At 46.8% G+C, this 10,826-nt stretch overlaps 1 protein-coding gene across 1 annotated transcript; it reads right to left on the bottom strand.

The window, feature by feature from the left end:
• Positions 1 to 2,221: 2,221 nt before the first annotated feature.
• MCAT (malonyl-CoA-acyl carrier protein transacylase) lies at positions 2,222 to 7,884 on the bottom strand. Its single transcript, XM_054016315.1, has 4 exons — positions 7,321 to 7,884; positions 4,740 to 4,827; positions 3,632 to 3,849; positions 2,222 to 3,318 (listed from the first exon to the last, which is right to left on the bottom strand). The coding sequence occupies exons 1-4, from the start codon at positions 7,747 to 7,749 to the stop codon at positions 2,848 to 2,850; spliced, it is 1,206 nt and encodes a 401-aa protein (XP_053872290.1). The 5' UTR covers positions 7,750 to 7,884; the 3' UTR covers positions 2,222 to 2,847.
• Between the last annotated feature and the right edge of the window lie 2,942 nt (positions 7,885 to 10,826).

The raw sequence follows: 10,826 nt of genomic DNA on the forward strand, positions 1-10,826 counted from the left end.
GTTACTCAGACCCAGCCAGCTTGGATGCATGTGGTACCCAAAATTTGGATCCAATTAACACAGCCTGGTAACCCTCTACTACAGGGACTCAGCTAGGTTGTGACGAGAACTTCTGAAAAACTGCTTTTAAACTCTTGCATTTTGATAGACTCAGATTAGTCACTTCATCTGCCCATGCCAAAATGGCCCTTGAAAAGCAAGATGTAGCTCCAGAAAGTCAAAAGGCTGATACCACCACCTTGCACTCAGATCTCAGTAATGATTCAAATCTTCCTGTTCAGGGGCTTTTAGTAGTTCTGCCTTGGAAGAAGAGAAGCCCATTTTTTTGACCCTTTGACCGCACTCCTGTCCCTGTTGTTTCATTAGTTGTCCCCCAGAATCATTTGGTTTCCTGGTCCTGTAGGTCCTCCCCTTAGGCATGGGGGGTCCTTCAGCAGTGGGCGGGCTTTTGCCTGCCCACTTCCCGGAACCCCCCTCCCGCCCCCCAAAAAGAGATGATGTCCTTAACCTTTGTTACCAAAGGTGGCAACAGCTGCAGCAAGTCTTTTTGTCCTTCAATAACAAATAGAACTTTTTAATCACTCCATTTGTTTGACTTCAGTGGAGCATTTCTATTCTGCCTTTAATTACAAAGGCTTGCACAGCTTTTTTAATTTGATAGAAATACTCACCTGTATGGAGCTTTGCATATTTTTAAATAAAGCACCTCTAGATGTTTGGGCTGAATATCCAGGATGATGATTGTTTCAACATTCTCAAATAGGTACCATGGAAATAGCTTTTCTTTACCCTCCTCTTCTTCCCCCTAGTTCTGACTTAAGGCTCTGTCACAAGAGCCTCAGGGATAATTAACCAGAGAATTATTTGTTCTTTGAGTTTTTTTTTAAACCTACATTTTTTCTGTGGGCAGTCTGGTACCGTCTGAGGAAGATAGCCACCAACATCTTTTCTTTAACAATAAGCTTCATTCGTATTGCCCTGTGGCTATGAGGCTAGACTGAATGAGATGCACCATCTGAGCTCAAAATAATCTTTTATGTTTTTGGATTACATTTAAAACTGCTAAACAGATTTGTTGTTTGAGAGGACTGGATTCCACAGGGGAAGATTAATTCTTAGATACAATACTCTTTATTTTAAATGAATGCTTGTTTGAAGCTGGAGATTCATTAATACATTGAGCAACAAGAAAAGAATCTGTTTCATTTAAGGGCCTAATTCATCAACCATTGGCTAGGAATGCTCCCTAGAGAACCTTGCTAGGATCAGCGAGTGGCACTGCATAATCCAATATGCCTTAAGTACAACTATCATCCCATATAGTGGAATGCCATGCAGGGCTAGAGGGAAAGTAGAGCCTGCCTCCTTCGCTATGGAGGCAAACAGCTACCACATAACCTCTATGGGCACCTCCACTAGTTGGCTGAGTAGGTGGAAAGGGGGCCCAAGGCATCATTATTTACCCCCAGTGTTCAGAGCAAGCCTAGCCCATATACAATGTAAGCCTGTAGTTGCACTGATGGGTGCAGAGGCTTCAGTGGGGCTGCTTCGATTGTTTAACCTGAAGTGAAGGAACTTGCAGAAGAGGCCAGATAATGTTGTTTAGGCTCCAGCTGCACCTAGTATGGCATAGAGGACCAGTATGATTTGCTCATTAACTTAGCACACTCCAACCCACAAGTAGAATGAGAAAATCATCTTACTGTTGCTGCAGAGGGATCTAGCTCTCCTCCAGCACCTGAATTCCTCTCCTATTGCTGTGGCAAGAAACCCAAGATCCTCAGTACAGGCCTGTAGCAGGGTGAAGCAAACAGAGCATTTTCTAGCACTAACCTTCCAATACTCCTCCTTACCGCCCCTCTTCTAAGCATAGGGGCAATGAGACGGTGCAAAGATTGAGTAGCCATTTTTCTGCTTCCTTAAAAGAGGTTCAAAGGATCAACTTGGCCCAATAACTAACTCACTGGCTGAGCTGTATTATCTAAAAAAGTGTCACAGACAGGGAACTCAAGCCTAGTATTTACACCTAGCTGGTGGTAGAGAATTCTGGTAAAGCTTTTGAGAAGGGTGGCAGTGGCTAAAAGGTGAAAGGTCATGTCTGCCTCTGGTAACTTAGAAAAGGAAACCCTCTACAACCATCTTGAAATACAGTGAGCAGAGGAAGGAAAACACTTCCTTCCACAGATGGACTGTGTGTAATTTACTACACTGATAGCATTAATTCATGGAGGAAGAGCTTTATAAATAATTTATTAATAATACAACCTTAAGAAAACTGTATTTCTAATAATAATTTTCTAATTTATCTGACTCATGGAAAAAAACGTTTCCTGTAGAAACAAAATTTAAAAAAAGAGCATTTCAGTTATTTGTCCCACTGATTAGATACTTTATAAAACAAAACATGGTAGTGACTGAAAGCTGTTATAATCCAATAGTTTATCTAAATAAATTCTTGATCCTAATAAACAGAAGAAAATACTATTAAAAGGCCTGATTCTGCAACTAGATCCAAGCAAAAAGACCTTTGCACATGGACAGAACCCTACTGATTTCAACTTGACGCCACATGGATGAAAGGGCCTGCATGTGTGGATTTGCTACCAGGACCGGGCCCAAATTTAATAGTAAACTGGCATCTTTGTTGGCTGTCTCTCAGAAATGACAGGTTGAATGGCCGAACCTTAGAAGTGGTCCTTCCATGGGAAGTCTGACACGTGCTGGAGCTGTAATATGGGGAAGGAAACCTTGCATTGCAATTGCGTGTGCTGAGCTCCTCTGGGGATAAGATAAAGAGAGGCCTTTAGTCTTCAGGGTTGTCGTATCTAACTTTCAGGAGTAATAAAATCATTTAAAATTAAGCGGGGGGGGAGAATCATGTGAATTTTCCTTCAAAACTGTTTCCTTTGCTTCCTCATCTTCTGAAACATCAATATGTTTATAGAGCTTCCAGGCCTTTAAATTGCAGTTTCTGAGGATTGCTCCAAGCTGCTTCCCAGGCCCCACTTCATATGTATAAGGAAACTCTACTCCTTGTTTTCTTTCATATATAGCATGCATAGTCTGTTCCCACTTAACAGGTGAAACAAGCTGCTTTACTAACAAACGTTGAATGTGTTTTGAGTGCATATATTTTTTGCTATCAACGTTCGAATAGACACAGATGAATGGTTTCTGAATCTCAACTGATTTTAGAACTTCAGCCAAAGGCTCTGTTGCTGGTTCCATGAGTCTTGTGTGAAAAGCACCACTGACTGGAAGCATTTTTGTTCGCTTAAAATAATATTTTCGGGAATTCTCCTGCAAGAATTCCAAAGCCTGTAAGAAAAAGAAAAAACACTGATTAATATCTCTTTGTCCTGAATTGTGTAAAGTAAATAATCTGATTAGTCTTTCAAAAACATACACTAAATTTATCCTCCCCCAGGGACCTAAATCATGCAGTTCAGAGAAAAATACTACTTGACCACAACATACGATTGGACATGGACAGCAGAAACCCAAACCACATACTTTGTTTTGACATGTTCACATTGGCCAAAGTCGTGCCAATATTGTTAACCTTCCTACAGATCTATAGAATGGTAAACTATTATTAAAATGTATTTAGATGTTTATTTTGAAGTAATACCTGCAAATGTCCTGCAATGACTCTGCTATCTGGAAACAGGTAATTTGAAATTTCACACACAGGATTTTCTATACCCAATGATTTACAGTGTTCACGAGCTTCCAAGCAGGCAAAGTTGTAATTTGACTCGCGTTGACCAATAACTGATAGCATTCCACTTGGGACAGCTTCTGATGCCTTTTGCATAGCTTCAGCACGCACTTTCACTGCATACAAGGCTAGAGATAGAACAAAAATTCTAAATAAACATAAACCTCAGAGAAAAATGGTTAAGTTTATTAAAATGTTATATTGTAGACAAGTATTCGCAACCTTTCAAAAAAGAACGTTAAAATAAATTGTGTACATCGCTCTTATGTACATCTCTTTCCTTTACAGAAGTCCAACAGTGCATGCTTCACAAATATTTAATTCAAAATAGTTACATATAATTTACATTTCTCACAGTGTTTAGAGTCAGTAATCATATGTTCTAAAAATCTGTAGGTTAGCATTTTGGAATTTGCTGAAAGCAAGTTTAAGGCAAAAACTAAAACATTTAACATTGTACGTACAAAATTTATTTTCACAAGTGATCAATTGAATTTCTTTAAAAATATTAAGAATATAATCCTCTTGTAATTTATTAAATTACAAGTTTCCTAGGCTTATAGTAAATTTAGTTTATTTATAACCAGTTATAATCTTCATCAATAATAAATCTAGGAAACTTTTTTAGTGTCAATGTCTTAACAGTCTGTCACAAGGTGAAACAATTTCTGTATGCTACAACCCACATATCCAAAGTACCTATTTAAGCTAGCTTTAAATCGAGGGTCTGATTCTGTTCTCACAACTTCATTCCAGCTGGGAAAAATGTTTCATCCACATGCAACAAACTGCAGGATCAAGCTTAAAATATGTTTCTTTTATGATTCAGTGTATATAATACGTAATGGTTTCTATTTAAATGTAATATACTGTATTAAGTAGTTTAAGCAGAAACTGAATTTAGAAATTTATATTCAGAAGGAAAGGAGGTGAAGCAGCAAGGAAAAGTTGTCATACAGGGGTGTTTTGGAAGGGTAGTATGTGGGTGGAGGGAAATTAGAAATATTCCTTTAAGTACCTTCTGTATAATCTAAGGCTCCAGCGAACACCAGGGCTGCAAACTCTCCAACACTGAACCCAGCAGCTGCAACACAGTTCTCAATGACCTGAAATAATAAAACAAATACAAACCAACAAATTAGACCACATCACGATATCCTGAGAAAAACCAAAGCCCAAAATTTCAGAAGCAACCATGTCATTTTTGGGTACCCAACTTTAAACACCTTGGGCCTGGTTTTCCAAGGTGCTAAGCACATATAGTTCCCATGGACTTCAACTGGAGCTGAGGTCACTCAGCACTATTAACAGGCACATCATGTTTTGAGTTGGACACTTGTCGCGGAGTATTGGGGAACTCAGGGCCCTGCACCCCCGGCCTCCTGCGATTCACCATGACTCTCAGCCAGCCAGTAAAGCAGAAGGTTTATTTGGATGACAGGAATACAGTCCAAGACAGGTCTTGCAGGCACAGACAACAGGGCCCCCCTCAGTTAGGTCCATCTTGGGGTCCCAGGGCATCCCAGCCCCCCTTGGGAGGTCAGAGCAATCTCTGCCTCCCAGCCATCTCACCACCCAGCTTCCAAAACTCTGCCTTCAGCGACCCCTCCCACACCCTTTGTTCAGTTTCCCGGGCCAAGGTGTCACCTGGCCTCCAACCCCTTCCTAGGTTCTCATGTTACACGCTCAGGTATTCGCCTTCGGACAGACTCCCATCCCCCAATGCAGACTATCCTAGCCACACTCCCCTGTCAGCATTCACAGACCACAGTAAGAACAGTCCCAGTTCGTCACAACACTCAAAAAGAGAAACACCTAAAATGAGGTATCACTTTGGAAGATTTAGGTTTACACGCACAGGGCAAGCTCATGGTGACACGATGGACCTGGATGAATGTCTCACGTCAGTCCTCGTCAGTGCCGGATTTACACCTTAGGCACCCCTAGGCACAGCATCTTCAGCACCTCCCCCACCCGTCTACAGCTGATCTTTGTGTTGCACACAGTTTTTTTAGAGGTAGGGCACCCCTAGAACACTGGCAGGGTTGCCAACCCTCCGGGATTGGCCAGGAGTCTCACAGAATCACCTTGATCTCCAAGAGGCTACTGAAACCAATCTGGGAGATTTAAATAGGCCACTAAAAGTCCAGCAGAGCAGTTGGGCTAAGGCAGGCCCCCTACTTGCCCAGGCTCCGCGCAGCTCCCATAAGCAACTGGCACGTCACTGTGGCTCCTTGGCGCAGGGGTGGCCAGCAGGTCTCTGCGCGCTGCCTAGGGCTGCCAGGTGTCCGGTTTTCAAAAAAGGGACCCTGGTGGCTCCTGTCAGCACCGCCGACCAGGCCGCTAAAAGGGCTAAGGCAGGCTAGTCCCTACCTGTCCTGGCACTGTGCTGTGCCCTGGAAGTGGCCAGCAGGTCCGACTCCTAGGTGGGGGCACCAGGAGGCTCCGCATGCTGCCCCCGCCTTGAGCACTGGCTCTGCACTCCCATTGGCCAGGAACCGCGGCCAACGGGAGCTGGGGGAGGCGATGCCTGCGGGGTGCAGCATGGAGCCAGGAGAGGCAGGGAGCCTGCCTTAACCCCGCTGCCAGGGAGCCACCCGAGGTAAGCCTGCATCCCAACCCTGAGCCCCACCCCCGCACCCCTCATCCCCAGCATCAGCCCAGAGCTATATCTCCAGTCCAGAGCCCGTACCTCCTCTTGCACCCCAACCCCTGCCTCAACCCACATCCCTCTCCGCCCCCCAGCCTCTTCCTGTACCCCAAACTCCTCATCCCCAACTCCACCCCAGAGACTGCACCCCCATTAGAGCCCTCACCCCTTCCCACACCCGAACCCATTGAAAGTGAGTGAGGTGGGGGACAGCAAGCCACCGAGGGAGGGGAAATGTAGTGAGCAGGGGGTGGGGCCTCGGGGAAGGGGTAAAGGGGTGGGATCTCAGGGAAGGGGTGGGGCTAGAAAGTTTGGTTTTGTGCGATTAGAAAGTTGGTGTACCGAGCGCCAACTCTGCAGCTCCCATTGGCTGTGGTTCCATTTGGCTACTTGCAGGAGAAAGCATGCAGAGATGTAAGACCATCCTTGAACCTCGGAGCCAGACATGCTGGTCACTTCTGGGAGCTGCCTGAGGTAAGCCCTGCCCGGCTGGAGCCTGAACCCCTCCATCCCTCCTGCACCCCACCTCCCTGCCCCAGCCCTAAGCCCCCTCCTGCACCCAAACTCCCTCCCAGAGCAGCCTGTACCCATTCCTGCAGCCTGGTGAAAGTGAGTGCGGGTGCGGGAGGACGAATGACAGAGGGAGGGGGGATGAAGTGAATGGGGGGCGGGGCCGCAGGACAAGGGTGTTTGGGTTTGTGTGATTAGAGACAACGGGCAACCCTAAGCACCGATGCCCCATGGCATGTGCCTAATTGGAAATCTGGCCCTGATCCACCCAACGGTGGTGCAAACGGTGGCGGTCGATACCTCTGCCCAGGGAGCGCAGCGCTGTGCTGGACACCAGCGCGTTGACCCCGCACCCTGCGATGGGCCTGGGCACGTTACAGTCGAGGAGGGTAGCCGGGGCTGGGCGCCAGGCGCTCCCTTCACCCCCCCAGCCACTCACACTGGGCTGCTGGTGGTTGAGCTTCTCGACGGCGGCCAGGGAGGCGAGGAAGATGGCAGGCTGGCAGTGCAGGGTGCGGTCCAGCTCGGCCTGCGGCCCATGCAGACAGAGCGAGAGCAGGTCGTAGCCCAGCACCTTCTCGGCCACCCGGAACATGTCCCTGACGTTGGGGTAGCGCAGGAGCCCCCGGCCCATCCCCACGAACTGGCTGCCCTGGCCGGGGAAGAGCAGCACGGTGCCCTCCTGGGGGGGCCGCCGCCGCCGCGTCGCCGCCTCCTCGTCCCCCACCGAGCTCTGCAGCAGCTCGGTCAGGTTCACGGCCCGGCTCCCGCCGGGCCACGAGCTGCCCCCCCGCCCGGGGGCTCCGGGGAGCGCGGCGCGCGCTCGGCAGCCGCTCAGCCGCCGCCCCGCCGCGGCCCAGCTGCACATCGCGGGTCCCGCGAGGGAGGCGAGGTCTAGTCAGGCCCACACCGAAGCCCGCGTTGCTACGGCAACCGGACTCAGCACGGCTCGGCTTTGGCGGCCCCACATGGAGCTCCTGGCGCGCGCCTGAGGCCGGTAGGAAAAGGCTTCCCCGCGCCGGGAAACAGGATGCGAGAGAAAGGTTCCGCCCAACTAAAAAGTCCCCCCCGCCACGTACACTGTAACCACTGGAGAGACCCACCGCACGCACCGGGAGCGTCCCCTCCCCCTGTCACGGGCCGCCCCAGCCGCACCTCTCCATAGCCACAACAGGGGCTGCCTACGCTCAGTCCCACCACTTGCTCATCAGGTCTGCCCGCCCAACTCTCAGTCTCCTACCACAGTGCTTCGGGGTGGGTAGGAGTCAACTAGGCAATAAAATAAAATAGAAATAGAGCTGAGGGATGCACTGTGAGCACTGCTTTACCAAAGTCGTGCTCCCAGATTATGACAGCCCCCGCTGACTTTTTCCAGACCACTTTTAAGCACTAGCTATAACACACCAAGGGCTACTCACGCACATAGAGCTCCCCACCCTACACTAAGGGCCGTCCCTGACCTCGCTCTTAAACTGTTCCTGTAAATTATTTATTGGAGCAGCCTGTTTACCAAATGACTGCAGAACCTTTACAACATGATTTATTAAAATTCATACTCAGGCTTCAGGCCAAGATGCAACACAGAGAGAGCCCTGTTGGAGGGGTTGCATAGTCTTGTTTTGGACAGAAACCACCATACCACGCTTATACCGCTTGAGATCACTGAGTGGCTCTCAGTACTATTGACCACCAAGTGCCAATAGCATGCTATTAAGATGTCTAAGGAGTAAATGGGGATGCACTTTGACTGGATCCACTCCTTCCTCTTGGATGGACAGAAAAATGGATTGTAACTGCAACCCTTAACTCAGCTTAATGTAACAGTTTAGGCAAATCTTTTAGGTGGGTTCTGTACCAAAGACATTTACAAATTCAAACAGGCCTACTAAGAGATACATGGTTGCATACCCCATAACCTAGGGGTTAAAGTAAGCAGACAAACTAAACAGCAAAGAGATCAGCCAGAATATGTTATATTCAAGGGGGCTGTTCTAATATGTTTGATTTTTTTTCCTGAGAAGAAAATGTAGCTGGAATTATATTCAAATAATTGATAGTCATTACTGAAAATGAAAGCTGAAGAGAGCTGCTGTTTTGATTTTCATAATCCTCTGGGATATTCCTATTGCTGATAGGAAATGCAAGGTAGTTTCTTTTTCTTTCCTAAATATTTATTACAGAAGCCTTAGGTGTTGTGCCCTTAATATTGGAGGGATTGGATTTGTCTTTTATTGGTGAACTAATGGTCTTCTTTTTTTATATCTCCTAGGATACAGAGATGGAAGTAGGCAGGGTCCACTTCAGATGGGCCAGCTAGTCTTCAACTCCGTCTTCCCTTAATTGATAAATGGGGGTGTAGGGAAGGTACTGGATTTTGAGGGAGGTCGCACACACAAAAGCACTTGTAACGTTTCACAAATGTTATAAGTACCATTACAAGTACAGTAGATCCAAGAAAGTCTTCTACCCTCTGCAGTCTGCACTGGTTTAGTTAGAACCATTTTTGTGTTAGGCTAGACTGAAGTAAAGGTACTGCACTATGAGTTCAAGTGATCCTCCAAGTGCAGGTGCATGATACTACTGCCCACCCCTTACTGACAGCTCAGTGCACTTGCTGCCTACACTTCCCATACCATTTCCACACAGACCCAGCAGAAGTCCAGGTTGTACTTGGCTGGTCTTGGCTCAGACTGGCACCCTTCCCTTACATCAGTAAAGACCCAGCAAATCCTATTAAAAGTAAAATTTGTATATTTTTATTATTTTGACTTTTTTTAAAACTTGGTTTTAAAATAAAATTTCTCCCCGTTTTTTTAAACCACCAGGTCTCCTCCATCTGAAACACAATATGAAGAAAGAACAGGAGTACTTGTGGCACCTTAGAGACTAAAATTTATTTCAGCATAAGCTTTCATGGGCTACAGCCCACTTCTTCAGATGCATAGAGTGGAACACACAGACAGAAGATATTTATACATACAGAGAACATGAAAAGGTGGAAGTTCGCATACCAATTGTAAGAGGCTAATCAATTGAGTCAGTTTTGCAACAAAAAACCTTCAAAAACAGACTCCAAAGAGAGACTGCTGAACTCGAATTAATATGCAAATTAGACACAATTAATTTAGGCCTAAACAGAGACTGGGACTGGCTGGGTCATTACACTAATTTAATTCCCCCCCCCCCATGTTAAGTTCTCCTCACACCTTCAATGGGTCATCTTGATTATCACTTCAAAGTTTTTTCTTCTGCTGCTACTGATAGCTCATCTCAATTGATTGGCCTCTTACTATTGGTATGCATACTTCCACCTTTTCATGTTCTCTGTATGTGTATATATATCTTCTTATTATATGTTCCATTCTATGCATCCAATGAAGTGGGCTGTAGTCCATGAAAGCTTATGCTGAAATAAGTTTGTTAGTCTCTAAGCTGTCACAAGTACTCCTGTTCTTTTTGCGGATACAGACTAACACGGCTGCTACTTTGTAACCTGACAATATGAAGAGAGGAGAGAACTAGTCTAGAATCTTCAGCCACAGCAGTCGCTGGAGGGAGTGCTGGGTGTGGACAAGTTGAACCCTTTAACCCTTGATAGCGTGGGCACACTAAACTATTTCAGAAGCAAAGGGGCTCAGGAACTTAGACCATTTAACCTTGGAGCTATGCGATCCTTTAGGGTAGGCCACTCCTATGAGGGCGCAGCGCTGACATTTCAAACAGCAAACGTCTCTGCAAACTCCTCCACCTCCTCCCGCAGCGGGACAGGCTTGAGACAAACAACGACAACAAAAGCCTCACAGTGAATAATGACTTCCCCAAACCAGACACCCCTCTCTTCCCCCACCACTGCGTGCTGGAACTGAGCTGGGCTGGGCTAGGCCGGGCCGGGCTGAGCCGAGCCACCACCAAAGCAGCCAGCTCCGCCCCCCCTGGCCCTGCTAC

This window comes from Malaclemys terrapin, chromosome 1 (assembly GCF_027887155.1).
Source record: "Malaclemys terrapin pileata isolate rMalTer1 chromosome 1, rMalTer1.hap1, whole genome shotgun sequence".
Lineage (NCBI taxonomy): Eukaryota > Metazoa > Chordata > Testudines > Emydidae > Malaclemys > Malaclemys terrapin.